Consider the following 23842-nt stretch of genomic DNA (forward strand, 5'->3'; position numbering starts at 1 on the left):
CCTATTATTATTGGTACTATCCAGGGGTGAAATCAAGCAGATTCTGACAGTTCTGGGGAACCAGTAGCGGAAATTTTGAGTAGTTCGGAGAACCAGTAGCGGAAATTTTGAGTAGTTCAGAGAACCGGCAAATATCACCTCTGGCTGGCCCCAGAGTGGGGTGGGAATGGAGATTTTGCAATATCCTTCCCCCAGGAGTGGGGAGGAAATAGGGATTTTGCAGTATTCTTCCCCTGCCACACCCACCAAGCCACGCCCACCAAGCCACACCACACCTACCAAGCCACGCCCACAGAACCGGTAGTAAAAAAAAAAATTGAATTTCACCAGTGGTACTATCTTTGCTTTTTTTTTTTTTTCTTTTCTGTCAGAGTCATTCTACTTCTATTTGCAGGTTTGCATTTTGTGATTTTCCCTAATTAATAATTCATTTTTACGATATTATTAAACTGCATATTTAAGAATCTTTAATAATCATAATAACTATTATTAGGATGTGATTTATATAGTTTCTAATCCCAATTTCATATTGGGAAACTGAGTGATGTACTGAGTGTGCATCACGCAGATCCCTGTAAGTCCTGGGTAAACAGAATTTGTTGGAGCAATTATCTGATCAGTTTTCAACATGCATGTATAAATAACATTAGCAGGCAGTGAACTTTACATTAGCAAGCAAGGAGCAATCAAAAGACTTTATTTTCCTCTTGCATGAAAGGAAGAGAAGTCTGTACCCTCTGTTGGCGGTTTTGATACCTCCAACATTTTTTCTGGAGAGGAAAAACTAAAAAAAAAAGATAAATGCAGTGAATATATTGAAAAGACCGAACTTATGCTCAACACTCTCTCTCCTGCCTCTTCAATTATTGTAACTAACTCCTTTAGGAAAACTTGGAGTGTGTGATCAAGTACCACTTGCCCTGTTCTATATGTTTAAGTATGTTTTTCATCTTTAAATGCAGATCAAAATGCTTAACTACTATTCATGGCAGACAATAGGGAGTGAAATGATTTTTATTTCAACTAACGCATCTCCATATAATGTTGACCTTGGGTTCTTCTATCGTTTTAATATATAGAACATAATAACCTGATGTGGTAAGAAACTGAGCAAAAAAAAATTGTAAACATAGCCTCTTCTAGATTAGAACATATAAATAGAGGAAGAGACAGACATTTAGTGTAGAAATTCACTGTATGGGGGGTGAGGGAATCCATTTTTTTGCTGTTCATTTTAATTATGCCTTCATGAATGACTGGTAAAGAAGTACACTTCTGGAATAAAAATGACATTTCAAAGCTCTATCCGCTGAAAAAACTGTTCTCCTCCCCACTCAAATGTCCTCCTCCTTAAACACGTTTGAGAAATATTCATTTATGAGAGGCTGAAGCTGTTTTGCTATCTTATAAAAATATAGACCCTTCTTTCCTATTGTCATAAATACAAGCTTGTGTATTGCTTGTTTCTTGAAATGGAAAGCAAGAAACAGTTTATAAGAGGAAAAACACGGTTAAAATGAATAAGCAAGTGATGGCTCTGCAGACTGCACGAAACATTTTGAATTCCAGAAAGGAAACATAAAAAGACAGAAGCCATTACTCTATAGATGCATTGACCTGAATGTAGGGTGGTATTTAGAGTGTTGATGGAGACAGAATTAGGATGCAGTCTCCTGTATCAACAGGAAAGATTAATTTGTATACTTCATCTCATAAACTAGTTGCACCAATCTATTTTTACACAAGAAATATCTGTTGTCTCTGGGTGTGTATTTCTGCTCATGTTGTATTAAGGATTATTTCATTTTTATTATTTCAGGACCAGAAACAATGGATGGAAACTAATCAAGGGGAGAAGAACCCAGGATAAAGGAGAAACTTCCTAACAGTGGGGACAATTAACCAGTGAAACAGCTTTGCTTCAGAAGTTGTGGGCGCTTCATCACTGGAGGCTTTTAAGAAAAGACTGGACAGCCAGCTATCTGAAATGGTATAGGGTCTCCTGCTTGAGCAGGGGGTTGGACTAGAAGACCTCCAAGGTCTCTTCCATCTCTATTCTGATTGATTAGATTCCTCTTCAAAAATGTTCGCAAAGAGTACTTGGAAAGGAGGCTACGTAAGAATTCCAAGGCTGTGGGCAAAACTGGAGAGATGACAAAAATATGCTGGCAGAAAACAGTGTTGAACACTGCCAAGCAAACCTTATGGATGTAGTATGTGTGTTGAGAGGTTCTGAGAGGGAGGAAGATAATATATTACTTTTATTTAATGGAAAACTGCCTAGATTTTTCCTACGAACAAATGCATCCCTTCAACCTCTGGCCTTAAAAATGCATGCAACCTACAATCTAAGATGATTTAGACTAATTAACACATCCTAATCAGGAGTTAGAGATCCACAAGCAAACTCCAAAAAGTCAAAAATTAGCCTTCCCACGTGATGGGGAATACAATAAGCTTGCAATCATTGTGCTACCACAATCAATTTATGTATTTAGATTAGTACTAGCAGGGAACTCATCAGTTAAATTAGACTTTGTGAAGCTGCAAGTTCCACTGGCATCTCAAATTTCCGGTACTGATGAAATGAAATCAACCTTGCATCTTCCCCATTCTTTATTTCAAATAAATAAAACTTTACTTGAAAGGGCAGGGCTTGAAAAAAATTAGGGAAGGACTTGAAAAAAAATTATTTGTAAGGGGCCAGATCCTTCCCATCCTTTGCATCCAAGGATTTGTCTGGTAGTCCAAGGAGTATGGCAGCCATTGGATGGCACCAACCTATTAGCAATAAGGCTTCTGATAGGCTGCTATCACTCCTCAGGACACCTCCCTCAGCCCTGTGCCTAACCTGGGGAGCTCAGCTGAAGGTTCAGCCTGGTGATCTCTCATCTGCCTGCCCATCCATTCTTAGGTCATGGACAAAATAAAAACAAACAGCAGGACAGACTTTGTGATCCCTTCCCTAGGGAATTATAAAACTTGGGTCTAAAGAATTTAGATTTTATGAAGTTCTATAAGGGAAGAAAACCTCTTTCTGACCCAATCTAATCTATAAGAGAAAAACTAAGAGAGGAATGATGGTATGGCTCTATATTTTTAGAGCTGTGCACATTTTGAAAATGACAGAAATGCCTCCCACTTGTTAGGGGCACAGCACCTTTTTGCTAATCAATGAAGATTCCCAATTTAGAGTTGAAGATATTTAAACAAGATTTAAACAAGGGACGCGGTGGCTCAGTGGTTAAGACACTGAGCTTGTCGATCGAAAGGTCGGCAGTTCAATGGTTCAAATCCTGAGTGCCGCGTAACGGGGTGAGCTCCCGTTACTTGTCCCTGCTTCTGCCAACCTAGCAGTTTGAAAGCACGTAAAAAAAATGCAAGTAGAAAAATAGGGACCACCTTAGCTGGGAAGATAACAGCATTCCATGTGCCTTTGGAGTTTAGTCATGATGGCCACATGACCATGGAGACGTCTTCGGACAGCGCTGGCTCTTTGGCTTTGAAACGGAGATGAGCACCACCCCCTAGAATCGGGAACAACTAGCACATATGTGCGAGGGGAACCTTTACCTTTACCTAAACAAGATTATCGGTATGATGGTTAAAGTGGCTTTTTGGGGGGCTGACGGCTCTCCAAGAAGTCTGAAAAAGGGGCTGCTTATAAAGAGGTGCTATACTTTTCCTGCACAAAAACTACTGAAGTTGCAAAAGCAATGAAGTCCTTGCACATACAGCTTGAATCATGTATCCTCCTGAAGCTAGGGAGAAGGGATGTCAAAGTCTGGATGACCACTAGATGATAGCAGTGCTCCAATATTTAAGGGGCTGCCACAAAAAAGAGGGAATCAACCTATTCTCCAAAGCACCTGAAGGCAGGAGAAGAAGCAATGGATGGAAACTAACAGGACAAACTTCCTAAGAGATAGAACAATTAATCAGTGGAATGTCTTGCCTCCAAACTTTGTGGATGTACCAACACCCGGAGGTTTCTAAGAAGAGATTGAACAACCATTTGTCTGAAATGATATAGGGCAGTAATGGCGAACCTTTTCAGCACCAAGTGCCAAACTGGAACATGCATGCATGTGCACATGAACACCGGAAACCCGAAGACCAGCTGGCCGGTGTGTGCAGGCCTGATTTTTGGGTTGTTTTCAAGCAGTTTTTCAGGCCATTTATGGCCTGGAAAATGGCCTGGAAAACAGCCTGTTTTGGGGGCATTTTTTGAGCATTTTTGGGGCCATTTCCAGGCCGTTTTCTGGGCCGTTTTTCAGCCTGAAAATGGCCCAAAAAATGGCCTGTGTTTTTGGCCATTTTCCGGCACTGTGGCACCCACAAAGACCAGCTGGCTGGCACACATGTGCACGCCGGAAACCAGAAAAGCAGCTGGTGACGGCGTGCGTGCCCACAGAGAGGGCTCTGCATGCCACCTCTGGCACGCATGCCATAGGTTCGACATCACGGGTATAGGGTTTCCAGCCTGGGCAGGGGGTTGGATTAGAAGACTTCCATGTCCTTTCCAACTTCGTTATTCTGTTATTAATAGCAAATGATTACTGAAAATGCAAGCTTTTTGATGCTGTCCAGATCTTTTCAGCCCAGTTTAATTTTGAAGACTGCCAAAGGAATGCAGTGAGCCAAGTTGCATGCTATAGCTCATGTACTGTTTCTTAAACCTGTTCCTTATACCTACTACTGTCTACTTAAAAACCCTGCCATTGTCTGCTATTAACTATTTAATGCAAGACTCTCTTTCAAATATGGGAAAACTGACCCCAAAATAACAAATCATTAATACTGAACTTAATTATTTCATAAAATAACTAGGACTTCCAGGAATCTTTAGGAAAACTACAGTATATCCAAATATTCTCTGACAGTTAAATACATTTTAGATAAAAAAAAATTAATAAAACCTCCATTTAATGGACTTTTTTTATTTAGACTTGGCCACTATGTAATATCTATTAAATTTAAAGATTTTGTCACAGCGTCAATGATTGTCCATTAAATGGAGATTTTATTGTAAATAACACTATTAATTACAAATAACACATAGCATACATTTGGAATTAATGGATATTTGATTTAAATAACTGTTCTTCCTCATGAGTGAGTCATTAAGAAAGATTTTATTATCCTTTTCTTATGTGAGCTCAAAATCTGTTGCTGCTCACTTTCATAATACTAACCTAAGGACTTTGAATATTGTAGGCACCTCCATACCGAACCTCAATTTACAGGTATATAACTTTGATGTTTGGCTGAAGTCATCAACTCTTTATAAACTTTTTATAACTGAAATGTAAACGGTATAAGACAATAGCATAAAGCAATTTTATACATTTAAAATTCTGACATCATCTCTCACAGAAATATTTTTTAATTGATGTATCAAGCACATGAGTATTCACAGAATATCTGCCTTGTATTAGCAAGAATGTAAACTATTAAAACAAGTTTCTAAATTGTTTTTATATGAAAGCACCACCAACCTTCCTTCACAAAGGGGTAAATTTATGACAAATGCTCTTATACCTTCAACAGTATTTAGATAAAACCTTCAATAATGATAACAACAATACACATTTTCAGTAGATCCCAAATTGAAACTCAAAAAGCAACTGGGCTATTTTTTCCTTGAGGAAGACATTTTACTTCTCATCCAAGAAGCTTCATCAGTTCTGGTGAAGCTTCTTGGATGAGAAGCCAAACATATTCCTAAGGAAAAAAACTCTCCAGTTACTTTTTGAAAAAGCACCTTTGAGACAACTATGACCTGGATGACTGAGAATCTCCACAGACATCCCAAATGGAAGATATCAGCAGAAAGCTGATGGGATGTCATTTTCCTTGTTTTGCCAGGGATCGTACATTTATTCCCAATTGTCAATATTAATTAGGGTTGTGTAAATCAGTCAAGATTCTTCAAATCTTTTGAGGGTGGTGGCTTTAATTTATCAGTTTCTCCAAAATAGGATTGGACTTGTATTTTATCAGCTACATGTATAAGGAATGAAAATTTACTGGATTACCCATCTTTGTGGGCCTTGCTGGAAAGTTTGTTTGTTTGTTTGTTTACTTCTATTAAAGGTAAAGGTAAAGGTTCCCCTCGCACATATGTGCTAGTCGTTCCCGACTCTAGGGGGTGGTGCTCATCTCCATTTCAAAGACGAAGAGACAGTGCTGTCCAAAGACATCTCTGTGGTCATGTGGCCAGCATGATTAAATGCCAAAGGTGCACGGAACGCTGTTCCCTTCCCACCAAAGGTGGTCCCTATTTTTCTACTTGCATTTTTTACGTGCTTTCAAACTGCTAGGTTGGCAGAAGCTGGGACAAGTAATGGGAGCTCACCCCGTTATGCGGCACTAGGGATTCGAACCACTGAACTGCCGACCTTTCGATCAACAAGCTAAGCATCTTAGCCACTGAGCCATCACATTCCTTTTACTTCTATTAATGTCTTGCAAAGCCATTGGATCAACTTGCAAGAGAGAAGGTATTTTATTTCTGATACTGCAAGCAACAAGACAATGATTGAGGCCTGGAAGGTGACAGATTGGATTTTGATGCTAAGGTCCAACAGTCCTGAATTAATCGTTAAGCAAAATAATAATGTTCTTAGGACATGAAGAGAAGTAGGGAAAGAGGGTTTTTCCTCCTAGCTATCATGACCTTAACTCTTTCACTGTCTCACTTAAATTTAATTTTCAGCACTTATTGAATCTTAATAGCTTGTCAGTTAAATATTGCTGCTATATTTGGAGCTTCAGTTCGCCTTAATCTGGCCCTGAGGTCCATAAATGCCTAATTTTATGGAAGCACTCTAATTCAAAAATAAAGGCAAAATCTTGTATTGGAAACTGTGTACATAATCTGGAACGGTTATTTAAATCAATTACTGCGTAATGATTATTTTAAGGATTTTTCTCAACTTCAAATAGAATTTTGCCTCACTAATTCACAGCAACATCAATATAATTAACTTAAGCACATTTTGATGGCTTAATCTGAAGCAAATGCTTTGGCTGCTTCCAAAAATCCTGAAGGACTTTTCATCTCTGATGGAGTCAACGTCTGAAACTAAACCCACATCATATTTATATAAAGAACTATGAAGTAATTTCAAGCTTGATATTAATGACATTTACAGGTTATGGAATAAAGAATTGGAACATCCAATAATGGAATATTTAATACTTTCAGGTCTTAAAAAATGTCAAATTAGTTTAACTGGATTTAAGATTAAAACGAATTCATGAAAAGATTCTGTTTTAAATACGCTGGGCTTCTATTTGAATAGATATTCGTGATATTTTAAAAAATTGAGAGCTCATCAACAAATATGATTTGGTCCTGTTAGCAGTGGTGGGATTCAGCCGGTTCTCTCTGGATCATGTGAACTGGTAGTGGCGACTGTGGGAGGCTCCGCCCACCCGCCCAGATGTAATGCGCTACTACTGCGCACGCGCAGAGGTAGCATGTTCACTCACATTTGTGAGCCGGTAGGGAAGGTAAGTGAATCCCACCTCTGCCTGTTAGTCAATGACATCTTTTTGGAATAAAGTTTTAACATATATAATTTCATATAAAGATTGATGGGAAATTTTTTTAATGTTAATTATCTTAATGTAATATTAAATTATGTAACATTGGAATCTGACCATTTTTGAGAAATTATGGCTAATACCAGATATATATTGAGAAATTGTAAAAGTAGAATTATTCCAGATGGGAATAATTAGAATAAGGACTGGACTCAAGGGATGTATAATTTATCTGTTTTATATAGTAAAGATGTTTTTATCTAATAAAAAACTGATGCAATATTTTTTTTCTTTTCAGCATACCAGTGGTGGGTTTCAAATTTTTTTACTACCGGTTCTGTGGGTGTGGCTTGGTGGGAATGGCATGGCTTGGTGGGCATGGCTTGGTGGGCGTGGCAGGGTAAAGATACTGTAAAATCTCCATTCCCACCCCGTTCCAGGGGAAGGATACTGTAAAACCTCCATTCCCTCCCCAATCCAGGGGAAGGTTATTGCAAAATCCCCATTTTCTTCCTATCAGCTGGGACTTGGGAGGCAGAGAATAGATGGGGGCGGGGCCAGTTAGAATTTTTACTACCGGTTCTCCGAACTACTCAAAATTTCTGCTGCTGGTTCTGCAGAACTGGTCAGAACCTGCTGAAACCCACCTCTGTACCATACATATAGAAAATGTGGTCACTAAGTGATTGACTTGATAGCACATAATTAAACAATTTATAATTTATCATTGTTTTTCAAAATTCAATATTGTTTCCAGCCACTCACATTGATTAAAGCAGGTTAATGGCAATGGACAAATGACAAATTCACAAACAGATTTTAATAGGATAGATAGAACTTGAGAAATCTAGATAGTTGTCAATGAAATGTAGAAAGGTCAGAGGGCAAGATGTGCTTTAGTCCTTCTGTCTTGAGGCCTGGGTATCCTGGACCCCAATCCTGCAACACTATCAACAAGCTAAAACTTTCCTTCCTGAAGACATAAAAGTCCCAAATTTTTTAAACAGTTTGTCCAAGGAAGCAAAGAAGTCTCAGAGATGTGATGGGTTCCTCTTCACTGAATATATTCAAGTAAACCATAGTAGAGGTATTTGGGATATTTAATTTGGATCACTTAACTGAGCAAGAGTTGGACTCAGTTGGACTAAATGGCCTTTCCATCTCTCAGCTTCTGCCATGTCCATATCTCTGTCAGCCTCTATGATGCTTGCTTACTATCAGCTGCCATAGTAATGTGGAGGATGTATAGGTATTTGGGTGCGGGAAGCGAGCTGGTGGAGATGTCTTGTGATGTGGCCGACAGGGAGAAAAAGGGAGGAATATTCTCATCGTCTTCGGTGCAGCTGAATGGATTTGTTGATAGTCACTCAAGGTCCACCGTTCTGGTATACCAGATGGATGGGGCCATCTGAAGATGCACCTTACATGATGCCTTGGGGAGCTGGGGATTGGACATTCACCCGGGGTCCTTGGGGGGAGGGATATGGGAATACTTTCAATATGTAATTTTTGCACCTATTGCCTCAGATCTTGCTCTCTTTTCGTTGCATTCAGTTCATGCTCAGTAAAAGTACCTTTCTCTATAAACATGAGTTGGGGTTTTTCTTTCTTGAGTTTTGAATGGAGGCACACCTGACAGTCTCATTCTTCTCTTTTTCAACAAGCAACTAACTCCCCCTTTTAAATTCCATTTGTATCCAACTCCCTTGTGATTTCCTTGTCCAGTCTACCAAACACATAAGCAGACTCCAACAACAATAATCTTGTTCTCCTATTTATCTCCACCTCTGTTCTGTCCCCATCTCACACACGCACCCCCACAGACAGGCAACAGCTAAAGAACTCAGCCAACAACAGTTTTATCTGGTATCAGAATTGGCAGCAACCCAGTGGCTGGCTGCCAGGTATTCTTTACTCACGAGGGGGGAGTTTCTCCCTTCGTCCGGGAACAAAGCCAATACATAATAATCAACAAAGTCCAGTAAATACAAAGAAAGTCATCTGATATCCGTTTTTTGCTTGTCACAGAGCTGAACCGGCCACCACACCCTCTTTTATACCCTGTGGGGTGTGGTCCAGTGACTCAGCCTAATCCCTGGCATGCCTCTTCTTCTGTTGTGTGCGCTTATCTCTGCGACGCTGCCAAGGATCCAGCCAAGACTCAACTCCCTCACTACTGTCCACCTGTGGCTGCGTGGACGTGCTTGGCCCTGGGCCTATCTCTTGATCTTCGGCGGACACCGAAGGCATTACCAGAGAGGAGGGTCCTGGAGAGGGAGGTCTTGCCAACTCCTCTCCTTCACTCTCGGAGTCCTCTCTTGCCGATAACACAGGCTCAGGTAACGGAGCCACAACAACCTCTTCCTCCTCGGAGGTCCACAATGCCATCCGTTTTATCTGCAGCAAGGCTTTCAGCCCTGACTTTATCATCTCCCCTCTTCGCTGGTCCTTTCTGATATGATGCTACTGCTGCCACATCTCCTGTACCACTTTCAGGTTACTGTACTTCCCCCCACCCCATATCTTTCTCTTTTTGATGCCTTTTATCTCCTGAAGATGAGATAAAATAAGCAGATTCCTTATCTCCTTCTGTCTTTTATTTCTTCCTCCATGCAGCTTCTCTCCCTCACTAAATCTCTTGCTTGTCTCTAAAGCCTTAATTCTGTTTTTTCATATCTTGCCTTCTGTTTTTACATCTGGCCTGACCTATTCTTGTACTTACTGCTAAAGCCCTCCTTACATGTCTTCCCCTGTCTCCATCCCCACCCCTCTTATCAAAAGAGTGCTACGTTTTCCTTGGGTCCAGCTTCTTATACCCTGTTATTGAAAGGAACTGATGCTCTGGATTACTTAGAACGAGTTAAGTTAGCCCTGATTCAAAAAGCTTTGAATATCACAGAGAGAAAAGGGATTTTAAATGCTGGGAATGAATGGGGGAAAAATAAGGTACGTATGTGAGAAGAATAAGAAGGTAGAGAGTAAGATAGACAGCTCTGCATTAACAACACCAGCACTAGTATATCAGTTGTTTGGGACTAGAAGTTTTTGAATGGCTGCTTTGGCTTCAAAAGATTTGCACAATAATATACATATTTTTTTAATCACTATGTTCTAATAAGTTCATCTTATATTTGGATTTTATTGTCTATGTAATATTTTTGTTGTTTGCTTGCTTAGCTGTTTTACCAACAGGCCTTTGCTTAGCTGCTGAAATTGGGCAAGGAGCTCAAGACAGGAGAGGAAGAACAGGGTTAAATAAAAAACACAACATAAGCCACTCTAATTTCTAATACTAAATGAAGAAGCCCTGGTGATGCAATGGTTAAGTGCAGTATTGCAGGCAAACTCTACCCACAGCTTTGAGTTCGATACTGACAGGTCTCAAGATTGACTCAGCCTTCCATTCTTCCAAGGTTGGTAAAATGGGGACCCAGATTGTTGGGGAGGGGGCAACATGCTAGCGTTGCAAACTGGCTAAAGAGTGCTATAAAGCACTATGGGGCAGTATATAAGTATAAATCATGCTATTGTTATCGGAAAGAAAGAAAGAAAGAAAGAAAGAAAGAAAGAAAGAAAGAAAGAAAGAAAGAAAGAAAGAAATACATTTTTCTTTTTCTTCCTGCATTTCTTCATCCCACATTTTTTTCTCTTTAAAAGGTAAAGGTAAAGATTACTCTCGCACATACGTGCTAATCGTTCCCGACTCTAGCAGGCAGTGCTCATCTCCATTTCAAAGCCAAAGAGCCAGCACTGTCCGAAGACGTCTCCGTGGTCATGTGGCCGGCATGACTAAACGCCAAAGGCGCACGGAACGTTGTTACCTTCCCACTAAAGATGGTCCCTATTTTTCTACTTGCATTTTTTTACATGCTTTCAAACTGCTAGGTTTGCAGAAGCTGGGACAAGTAATGGGAGCTCAACCAGCACTCAGGATTCAAACCACTGAACTGCTGACCTTTCGATCGACAAGCTCAGCGTCTTAGCCACTGAGCCACTGCATCCCCCCCTTTTTTCTCATTAAGAGCATATCTTTTCAGTATAATTGGATTATTCAGTAAATAGATACAGATTTCTTGCAAAAGGTTTTTCTAAAATTATATTGTACTATCTGGATATCTTTCAGTGAATTACATCAGCCTATAATGAAATATTCAGTCTTGGGTTCCAGCAAAAAAAAAATTACTTAACTGCCTATTTATTAATTTACTTATTCATTTATAGGACTGTGGGGTCCCTTTTATCAATTACAACTTATCATTTTAATGAGTCCAGCACATCAATATAATAATCAATCCAGAGATTATTCTATGGATGTTTGCATGGAACAAGTGATGAACAAATTGTTTATGTTGATCTAGTTAGAGATGATCAATTATGATCATTGATCAGTCATAATTAAATGTGTAGTAGATATTCATAGCTATTCATAATGAAAATCAAAATGAAAACCCTTATCTGGCTGTATTGACAGATCAGTATAACAAGTTCAAAGAACAGGACCATATTTTGAAGTATGGAAAAAATAACAGAAATCTAGTTTCCATAGGGATCACACAGTTAAATGAAGTTTCAAAAAGACATACAATCAGTACATTACTTGGCACAAAATTCAATTTTCTATCCAGTTCTGGTCACCACAATACAAAAAAGACGTTGAAACTTTAGAAAGAGTTCAGAGAAGAGTAAAGGGAATGATTAGAGCTCTGGAGGCTAAAGCATACAAAAAATGGTTACAGGAGTTGGGTAGTCTAATGAAAAGAAGAACTAAGGGAGACATGATAGCAATGTTCCAATATTTGAGAGACTCCTAAAAAGATGAGGGAGTCAAACTATTTTCAAAAGCACCAAAAGTCAAGAAACAATGGATGAAAACTAATCAAGGAGAGAAGCTACCTAGAACTAAGGATAAAATTCCAAATGGTTACAGCAATCAATCAATGGACTAGCTTGGCTTCAGCAATTGTGGATGCTCCGTCACTGGAGACTTTCAAAAACAGACTTTCAAAAACAGTTGTCCAATGGACAACCATTTGGACAACTAGGAGGTTGGACTAGGACAGTGATGGCTAACATTTTTGCTGTCGCGTGCCAAAAGCAGGGGGAGTGCAAGGGGGGGTCATGCCCACACCCATAATTCAATGCCCCCCTGGGCTCCGCCCCACCCTGCATGCATGCGCATGATCCTCCTGCGCTTCCCCCGTTTTTGGCATGCAACGGCAAAAAGGTTACTGGTGGGTCCGTTTTTTGCCCTCCCCAGGCTCCAGAGGCTTTCTTGGAGGCTGGAAACGGCCCATTTTCTGACTTCCGGTGGGCCCTGAAGGCCTGAAAATCAGCTGGCTGGTGCACAAATGCGCACTGGAGCTGAGCTAGGGCAATGCTTGCGTGCCCACAGATATGGCTCAGTGTGAACCTGTGGCACGTGTGCCATATGTTCGCCATCACAGGACTAGGACCTCCAAGATCCCTTCTAATTATATTAGTCTATGTTCTATGAAACATTTCAAACAAAAAGAAAAGAAAAGAAGTCCAGTTGCCATGAATCAACTTCCAGACAACTCTATCTGGATGAATGAGAATCTTCATCGACACAGAAATGGTGATTGTGGAGCTCTACATACTTCCTACTTTCCCCTTCTTAGACCAGTGCCTGGACGCTGCTATTGATATCCTACACAGCATGCTGCTTGGGGGATCTTGGAAGCCACACAGATATTGGTGTTCCATTTTTAGAATGCTTTTTATTTTCCTTTGTCCATTTACCCCTGAAGAAATGGAGCTTTCCTTTTTTATTTTTTCCATACAGCATGAGTGACAGAATTGAAGAAGGAAAGCAAAAAAAAAAAGGCATCAATTGAAAGAAAAAGGATCTGACATTTAGTAGTTTTGATATCTGTGAACTTTCTTCCTACCAATAGTGGAAGAATAATGGAAGCACTTGATAAGACAAAGAAAAGATCTGGACTGGTTTCTGAGGAGAATGTGGCATACTCTGCAGGGCCTCAAAAATGTATCTTTAGGATCTAAGGACACAATTCTGATTTTATGCCAGTGACTCATTGTAAAAGGATTAAACAGAGTTATGAATTTCTTTGCTGGTTCATTTCAGAAACAAACAAACAAACAAACAAAAAAAGGTTTGAAATAATAGAAAATAATTGTAGCTCAGGTTTTTTTTTTAAGGTTATTTTCCTGAGGAATTTTTTAAAAAACAACAATTCTGCCTATATAATTGCTATACTAAGTGGAATTTTGGGAGAAATTCTATGCCTTGTTCAGATGCATTAGGCACAATTTCATTCGGCTGATCTCCATCAAGTGACAGGGCTAATTGTACCTCTTGAATGTCTACCTGGACATTTTTTTTCTCCCAAGGTTAACCTGAAAGACCAATTCAAGGTGGGTGCAGGGACTTTGATTAATAACTCCCCAATAGCATATGAGATTGAACAAAGCTTCAGCTAATATGTTCTGCGTATAAGATCTTGTTCTTATCTATTAATTTCGTGGACTTTTTGAAGCCTAAATGGAAATTGGAATGATAATCCCACCTTAAATTGAAGGGATTTTTAAAAATATATTATCGAATAATCTTGAATTCTCCAATGTAATGACAGGGTTCGGAAGGTATGGGGAAAAGCAATTCACAGCCTTATTGCTCTACTGAAGAAGAATGATCTGAATTCTGCAGGTTTAATGGAGTTGTATGTATTTCTAGCAACTAGTTGGTCTTAGCATGAGCAGAAAAGCTTCGAAAAAGCTACATTCAAAGTATAAGACACACCCAAATTTTCAGCCTCTTTTAGGAGGGGAAAAAATGCATCTTATATTCCGAAAAATACGGTATATACTTTGCTAAAATCACAATGACTTAAAAGAATTTTCCATGGAATGCTACAAAGGAGACTATAATTTTGGGGCAGATGGAATGTATCTAAATTCTTTCTAATAGAACCGTAGCAGCCCAGCTGAGCTTGTAGACTGGAATGAATCTGCTACTGATATAGGAGATTCTGTTATACAAAGTTAAAAAAAAAGACATTCAACATAAAATAGGCAAGTTTGTAATAGAGACAATAAATAAAATACCGAAGATAAAGAATAGCTATAGAACAATGCTAAAAACATGTACTTATGTCTATCCTAAAATGAATTCCTTGAATTAGAAGTTTCTTTTTGATTCAATTTTTCTACATTAAAAAAAAAAACTTTCCCCCAAAAAACGATTAGTGAGTTACAAAAAGTACAATGCAAAATACATAGGGATTATATAATGTTAAAAATCCTATCTGCAATGTAGTAATTAAAATAAACTAGCCATTAAAAGAGAAAAAAATAATACATAATATTATGTTTATATGTAACATAACACAAACAATTCATGTCATATCAATTTGTTAAGGATAAGTGATAAATTCAATCCTTAAACTTATAATTAAAAGTAGACTATTCAGAAACATAATGCTACATTTGTTTTCATTTTTGGAATATAAAGATTTTTCAGAAAGGATTTAAAAACATCTTAAATTTACTCTTTAATATCAGGAAGTTATATTTCTTTTCATTTATTAGGATTATCCTTTGCTGAGCCACAGATTTGATAAATCAATTTTTTAAAAAAGAGCAAATTTCACATTTTGGGAATATTGCAATGATGTTGTCCATTATTACAGTTCTTTCCAAATTTCCTTAAATGTATGCTATAACTTGAATCCAAAATGGAGTTAAGGCGGGACAGGACTAAATCACAGGAATTTTAAAAAACTCTTAAGATCAAAAAGCTCATGTACAGCCTTTTGAAAACATTAAACACAGATAAGCATTATCCATTTTTAAATCCCAAGAAACATATATTTCTTAAGATTTGGATCCACTGAGTTTCCAAAACTGGATAATTTCCAAGTTTAAATCTGGGACTGAAGGAAGATCACCTTAGCTTACCACCTTTCTCCACTTCAGCACGCACATATTGTCTGTTCTACCTGAGTTGTTTTGTCGTTCATAAAAGACAAATACTTTTTTATCTGGACAAAAAAAGAGCTGCATATAATCTTTTCCTGTCCTCGTGAAAAGCATGACGTATCTTGGAATATTAAATGCAGGAGATATTTGGTATTGGCCCAGTGGTGAAATCCAAATTTTTTTACTACCGGTTCTGGGGGCATGGTTTGGTGGGCGTGATGTGGCTTGGTGGGCGTGGCTTGGTGTGTGTGGCAGGGGAAGGGTGCTGCAAAATCCCCATTCCCTCCCCACTCCTGAGGGAAGGATACTCCAAAATCTCAATTCCCACCCTACTCTGGGGCCATCTAGAGGTGGTATTTGCTGTTTCTCTGAACTACTCAAAATTTCCACTACTGGTTCTCTGAACTACTCAAAATTTCCACTACCGGGTCTCTGAACTGCTCAATATTTCTGCTACCGGTTCTCCAGAACCTGCTGGATTTTGCCCCTGGTATTTACCTTGTGTGTTAAAAACAATCTTACAACCGCTCTTCCAATGAATGAATGAACAAATACTTTTATGTCTGAATTTGGAAACCTCTTTATTCTGAATTCTGAAACACAAGACTTGAGCCTCAAAATTTATACTTACCTTCTTGGGAGTTAGCCCCATGAGTTCAAGGGGACTTTCTTTTAAAAGAACCATGTGCAGAATAATACTGCAGCTGCGTTTAAATCATCAATCATACTGTCAGTACAGGTTCATCAATAAATACTTTCAAACACCCCTGAAAACAGTGAATTATTCATTCATGATTGGTTCGCATGAAAGAAATGCTTACATCACTGCGAGATGAGACATCTTAATTGCCTTTACCTTAGTGATGGATTCGTGCAGGTGGAAGGAAGAATCCAGGTTTGTGGATATTGTCGAAGACGCAGGGAAAACAGCTTCAGAAAGAAAGCTTGCTGCCTGTGTAAGAAGGAGAGGGAGACAAACCTTTAAGACTTCATATTGATTTCCTTCCTTAGAAGCTTTATTGGCTTTTGTCTTATGGTTTAAAGGATTTCAAATTCTTTTAAAGATTGTGTTGATGATTAGACTTCATTTCAGTGATCCAGTTTTCTCATTTCAACACACTGTTTCAGAAACAATGAACTATATTTTTCTTTTTAGAACAAATAAACAAACAAGATACGGTTGCAACGGCATCCATTTTTGTGTCTGCATGTCACTCGTGGAACGCATTTATTGCATTCTTCCAGGGGTGAAATGCTCCCAGTTTGAACCGGATCACCCGATGCGGTAGCGATGGTGGTGAGTGGTTTGGAGAACCGGTAGCAAAAATCCCTGCTCCCCCCACCCCAGCTCAGCCGCACAATCATCAGAGGCTTTTTTTTTAACTTTTAAAAGCATTTTTTCTACAACCTCTTCCGACGAAAAAAATGCTTTTAAAACAAAAACAAAAAAAAAAAAGCCTCAGATGATCGTGCAGCTCAGGTGGGATCGTCAGAGGCTTTTCAAAGCATTTTTTTCTGCAACCTCTTGGCCGAAAAGGTGGTAAAAAAAATGCTTTGAAAAGTCTCTGATGATCCCAGCTGAGTTGCCTGATCGGCAGAGGCTTTTCAAAGCATTAAAAAAAAAGAGTTGGCCACGCCCACCCAGTCATATAACCCCCCCGCCCCCCAAGCCATGCCCACAGAACTGGTAGTAACAAATTTTGCATTTCACCTCTGCATTCTTCCATCTCAAGGAGAAAGCAATCTGTACTAATACTCCTAAATTCTGAAAAGCCGAGATTACATACGTTCAAACAGAGCCACAAAAGTCGGAAGGGTATTTGTGGTCCAGTTTGTAATCTAGTAGGTTTTTTTAATTATAAACAGGTCAATATTTAGCACTGAGGTTTTGAACTAAGCATTGTACCGTGTTTCCCTGAAAATAAGACCCTGCCTTATATTTTTTTGAACCCCGAAATAAGTGCTTGGCCTTATTTTCAGGGAGGTCTTATTATTTGGGGGCATGTAGAAGAAACCAGAGGAAATGGTGGGGACTGGCTGCGTATGCATTTAAATATTTTCAAGGAAGCCTTATTTTCAGAGGGGGCTTATTTTAGTGCATGCACTCAAAAGCCCGATTGGGCTTATTATTATCAGGGGATGTCTTATTTTAGGGAAACGGTAATTATTGGCTATTTATTTATATACTTATGTACAATATTTGTAGACTACACCAATCAAGACAGACCCTTGAGTGAAAAAGAAAGTTTTTTTTTTTAAAAAAAAAGATTGTTCTAGTGAAAAAAATTAAACTAACAATAGAATAAAAGCTACAATTAGTCATGCAACAATACAGGGATTTCCCACAATTAATCATGCATGGATAGGATAAGGTGGTCTTTGCAAAGTATGAGAGGAAAGGGTGAAACATATTTCTGGCAGGTAATGTATTCCCGGGAGACAGGATACTACAGATCCTCAGTTCATCTTAAGTGAACACATTATGCATTAATTAGCGTTCCTCAGGTTGCACAGTGTGCCTTCTCTGTAGCAACTCTGTGCTCAAAGAAAGTCCTCCTCCTCCTCCTCCTCCTCCTCCTCCTCCTCCTCCTCCTCCTCCTCCTCCTCATTTTTGCTTCTTCTGCTTCTTCTGCTACTTCTTCTCCTCTTCTTCCTCCTCCCTCCTCCCTTCTTCAATATTTTTTTTTTATTCATGTAAGCACACTGAAACATACATACCCAAAAGGATAAACATAATGGGGGAAACCGGACATTTTGATTGCAACTGGTAGTTGCACACAGCTACAGAAGATGATTGCAGTGGTGTCCCCACTGAGGGCCAAAAGGTATGCAAAAGGAGTTTAGCATGGATCAAATTAATATTCGATTCAGCCAGAAAGAAGAACATCAGAACCAATATATATTTCTTGGTTTTAAGTAGACATAAATGCATGCTGAATAAAGCTAATTCAGCCCAATAAATTATTATCTATTTACACAGCTAACCTAATACATATATTAATGCATATAAAGATCTTGGAACAGCTAGCTTAAATTACTGAGGTTTCATAGTTTTCTCTCATTAAAATTTTACATTTGCACTCATCTCCTTAATTTTCTTACAAGTAAACTTTAAGATTAAGACCTTCTCCAGACATACATACTTATATACATGCACCAAAGACAAATTCCTTGTGTGCCCAATCACACTTGGCCAATAAAGAATTCTACACACAAACACACACACATAATTTGTCAAGCATGTTTGTTAATATGATCCTGTTGAAATGTTTAACATTAAGAATTTGATTAAATTTCCTTTTGATGGGTTACATTTTCTGTCCTTCAAAACGACGCTAAGGAGCACTGCACACCAGAATAACTAGACACAAGAACAGCTTTTTCCCAAACGTCATCACTCTGCTAAATAAATAATTCCCTCAACACTGTCAAACTATTTACTAAGTTGCACTACTATTAATCTTCTCATCATTCCCACCATCCATCTCCTTCCGCTTATGACTGTATGACTGTAACTTTGAGGCTTGTATCCTTACGATTTATATTGACATTGTTCCTGATTGCTTATTTGTACCCTATGACTATCATTAAGTGTGGTACCTTATGATTCTTGATTAACATATCTTTTCTTTTATGTACACTGAGAGTGTATGCACCAAGACACCCTTGTGTGTCCAATCACACTTGGCCAATAAAAAATTCTATTCTATTTTCCACATTAGGGATAGCTGCATGCATGTTTTATTACATGTGTGAAACTTCACTTCTTTTCAAACTAAAAAATAGAGATTAAACTTCTAACTTCTTCACCATGAAACAATGTTCTGGGGGCCACCTTCTAAAGCTTTGTTAGCTTGGCAATATCTTTAAAAGAAAAAAAGAAAAAACAGTGACTGGATCTGAACCAACATTCTGGATTTATACTGATGGGGGCGTATAACGTTATAATATTAGCAATTTTATCTCGGAGTGATTTTCTAATGAAAATCGGTGTAGAATCTGACCTTTTATTGCAGCTATGTAGCAGATCAATGCTTTTTTTATTGCTGTAATGCTCAAAGCCCACACTCTCTTGGTGTATGTATGTGTTTATGTGTGTGTATAAATATTCAATAAAATTATCCACTTTAATGTCCATATATACTATGTGAAACCAGTACATTTTCATAACTTATTGCAATCAGAAGGATTAAGAGTAGCGGAATAGTGGAACTAGATTATTGTATTACAGATTAACGGAGTTGGAAGGGACCTTGTAGATCATCTAGTCCAGCCCCTTGCCCAAGCAGGAGACCCTACACCATTTCTGACAAATGGCAGTCCAATATATTCTTGAAAGCCTCCAGTGATGAAGCTCCCACAACTTCTGCAGGCAACTTCTGTTCCATTGGTTGATTGTTCTCACTGTCAGAAAATTTCTCCTTATTTCTAGGTTGAATCTCTTCTTGATCAGTTTCCATCCATTATTCCTTGTCTGGCCTTCAGGTGCCTTGGAAAATAGGTTGACCCCATCCTCTCTCTGGCAACCCCTCAAATATTGGAACACTGCTATCATGTCTCCTCTGGTCCTTCTCTTCACTAGACTAGCCATGTCCAGTTCCTGTAACCGCTCTTCATATGTTTTAGTCTCCAGTTCCCTAATCATCCTGGTTGCTCTTCTCTGCACTATTTCTAGAGTGTTACTTTATTTCTTTATTTAAAACATTTGCATAGCCACCCATCTTCCAACCTACTCTGGGCGGCTCCCAATCAAAAGTTAAAACATCATGTAAAATCACATTCAAACTATCAAAGTAAACAGATTAAACCATTAAAAACAACAGCAAACTGGTGCCAAGTCAAACTTCTAATGCGCAGTTATCCAATCTACTCCCAGTGCTTAGGGGAATATATTTTGCTGGACGGGCTGCTTATTGTTCTTCCCAAAGTAAGAACATTGTCCCTATGTAATAAGCACCTGTATTTGAGGAACACATTTCTAAAAATCTCCTGACAAAAGTCAGCTGTCAGATGCTAAACTCCTTATATTCACATTTACTTGAGACCTGAATTTAGGGGATGATTAATGTCAAAATGATGATTAATTCATTCTTTACTTGCCAGAAAGCTCTTTACTTTGCTGTGAAGTGTAGAAATGAAAGCTTTGGGGTTTAAAAGTAATATTAATGCTGCTTGAAAATTTAACAGGATTGATTTGTCATGCCTGGCATCTCATAATGTGCCTGCTTGCTTCTGAGAACTTGGACTCTACCCTGGGGCTTTCATTGCTTTATGTTTTGCTAGCTGAAAGAGACAGAAAAGTTTAAAAAAAAAAAACCCTTCTTCTTGAGGCATCTTATCTCTTCTTTATAAAGAGCCTAGCTTGACTAAACATGTTTAGACAATTGTGACATTTCAAGAGAAATATACTTTTGGCACAGATCTGTGCAGGCTTTCAGACTCACCAAGCGTCGTGCATAATGGAAGCTACTACCCACCAAATTTGGTGGTTTAGCATTAGTTAAACCCATGTTCTCAAAACGGAGTCAATTTCTAAGCCCTTTCTTGATGTTTCCCTCCATTACTTTGGTATTTTCTATTATCCACACCACTGGGCATTCTGAAAAAGGTTACTTATCTGATAGGATCAATCATTCAAAATTCCAAATTTTGACTAAGACCGAATGACAAGGCTTTAAAGATCTGCGTATAAATGGGGAGAAATTTCTTTTGCCTCACTTCTTAGAGTGATAGAGTGATAAGTTGGAATATCAAAAGGATTACTTACATTGAGGTTCATATATGACATGTTATTAATAGATGCATTTGTGAAACATGCTAAACTGGTTTTATATTAACCTTGGTTAGATTTCTATGTGATCTATGGTAGTGATTTTCAACCTGTGGTCCGTGGAACCCTGGGGAGCCATGGTTTCATCACGGGGTCCACAAAGGTTTGAAGAAATGTTATGATTTAAACCTTGAGATAAGTCTTGGTGGTCTGTGGTCATGGCACAAAAAGGGTCTACAATGAAGAAAAGGTTGAGAACCACTGGTCTATGGTGTTCTAATATTGTAGATTTTTAATGTTTTGACAGATTCAAAACACCAGAAAGTGTGTTAACTCAGTAACTACCATACTTTTTGGAATATAAAACACACTTCCCCCCCAAAAAGTGGGTGAAAATTGTGGTGTGTCTTATACACCGAATATTGCCAAAGCCCCACCCACCCACCGGCCTCCACCCTTTGGCTGGTTTTGGCCTCCGCATGTCACATTTTTGGCCGGTTCCAGACAGCGGGAATCAGCGACAGCAAATGGGCAGTGCCGAATGGGCCACGACAAATGGTCCACAGCGGCGGTGAACAGGCCTGGTAGCTCAGCAGACTAAAAGCATTGTGATTAACACCAGCTGCCTGCAATTACTGTAAATTCAAATCTCACCAGGCTCAAGGTTGACTCAGCCTTCCATCCTTTTTAAAATAGGTTAAATGAGGACCCAGTTTGTGGGGGCAATAAGCTGACTTTGTATAAATATACAAAAGTATGAAGGCTATTGCTTAACGCATTGTAAGCCACCCTGAGTCTCTGGAGAAGGGCGGCATATAAATCAAATTAAAAAAAAAAAAGGGCCGTGGTGAACGGGCTGCAGTAAACAGGCTGCGGTAAATAGGCCGCAGTAGTAGCAAACGGGCCACGGCAAACAGGCCGTAGTGAATGGGCCATGGCAAACGGACCACAGCAGCGGCAAATGGGCAACAGTGAATGGGCCAGATGAATACCGGATGGATGCTGGGAGGTGATGGCAGATTTTTTTTTTCTTGTTTTCCTCCCCCAAAAAGGTAAGTGTGTTTTATAGTCTTATACTCCAAAAGTATGGTAAGCTTCATAAATGAACATTCTACAAGTTTCTCAGGAAACTCAATGACTTCTCTCTCAAAAAAACTCAATTTTTTTAAAAAAATAAGTCTTAAGTATTCCACGTTTCTGTTTGCATACTGGAATATTCAGTCCCTGTCCTTGGTGCTGAAAAATTCCATTTAATCTGCTAAATCTCAGATGAGGAATAATTGGTGATTTTTACCCTGAAGTTGTATGCTATATTTCCAGAGTGAATACTCCTACAATTTCCTCCTTGCTCACTTAAGTATTGCAATCATCTATACCTTTTGTCCCAGCTTCTTATCTTAGTGAAATACTGTTTTGTCAAATGTCAGGGCAGTAATCAGGTGCCCAAGAAATTGGTTATTTTGTAATAATCTGATTCTTCTCTTTCTTGTATTTCTTTGGTTAACCTATCCATTTCAGATTATTACAAAATATGGAATAATTGGTATAATTGGTTAAAAATGAGAAATAAACAAAGAATATAGGGGGAAATATTACCGAGTTAAATATATAAAAAAATATTATTAGATTAAGGAGAGGTGAAGGAATATATTATAAGTAGAATTGTAGAATGTCACTTTGAAAAAATGCTTAAGAAGAAATCATAATCTTTTTGTGTATATGTTGTATAAATGTTTGTTGTGTATATGTTATGTTATGTCTTTTTTAATATTTATACTCAATAAAAAATATTATTTTTTAAAAAAAAAGAAATTGGTTATTTTGGATCCAGAGATTTATACTTTATTTATTTGGCCAAGTGTGGTTAGACACAAAAGGAATTTGTCTCCAGTACAGAAGCACTCAGAATTCCTTGTGTGACTAACCATAAATAAATAATATAATAAATAAAAAAAAAGAATAAAGTAAAATAAAAGAGACAACAAATACTCAAACAAATAAAAGTATTTTAAGCTTGTTAGAAATAGCACTTAGACTTATATACCACTTTACAGTGGTTTACAGCCCTCTCTAAGCGGTTTACAGAGTCAGCATATTATCCCCAACAATCTGGCTCCTCATTTTACCCATCTCGGAAGGATAGAAAGCTGAGTCAATCTTGAGCCTGGTGAGATTTGAACTGCCAAATTGCAGTCAGCCGGCAGTCAGCAGAAGTAGCCTGCAGTACTGTACTCTAGCCACTTCGCCAACGCGGCTCTTGATTATTAGCACAAGCAAACAGATTTAAAAGCATAACATAAAAAGTATACATATCAACCAAGATAATACCCAAATCTCTTACAAGTTCCCTGGAAAAACTTAATAATGACAGCAAGATTCTCCAAGGGTAACCAATTTCTACATTATCCAGGTTTCATGCAGAAGCTCCCAATAAACAACAACAAGGATTTTATCAAAACCTGAAACCATGACCTCATGGTTCTTTTATGGTCAGGAGATTGCAAGACCTGATCTTGATAGCCTGCTACATAATTCTGGGAAGGGAAGGGAATGTCTTTGACT

General features: G+C 38.5%; 1 protein-coding gene across 5 annotated transcripts in view; it reads right to left on the bottom strand.

Moving 5' to 3' along the window:
- NAALADL2 (N-acetylated alpha-linked acidic dipeptidase like 2) overlaps positions 1–23842 on the bottom strand; it is a 934597-nt gene that overhangs the window by 100496 nt on the left and 810259 nt on the right. For all 5 annotated transcript variants that reach the window (XM_087872505.1, XM_087872507.1, XM_087872506.1 and 2 more), the window contains one exon: positions 16367–16462. In XM_087872505.1, the coding sequence (XP_087728631.1) occupies positions 16367–16462 (96 nt within the window). The remainder of the gene's footprint in view (positions 1–16366; positions 16463–23842) is intronic.

The sequence above is a fragment of the Pantherophis guttatus genome, chromosome 6 (genome assembly GCF_059756535.1).
Source record: "Pantherophis guttatus breed Tessera chromosome 6, ASM5975653v1, whole genome shotgun sequence".
Classification (NCBI taxonomy): domain Eukaryota; kingdom Metazoa; phylum Chordata; class Lepidosauria; order Squamata; family Colubridae; genus Pantherophis; species Pantherophis guttatus.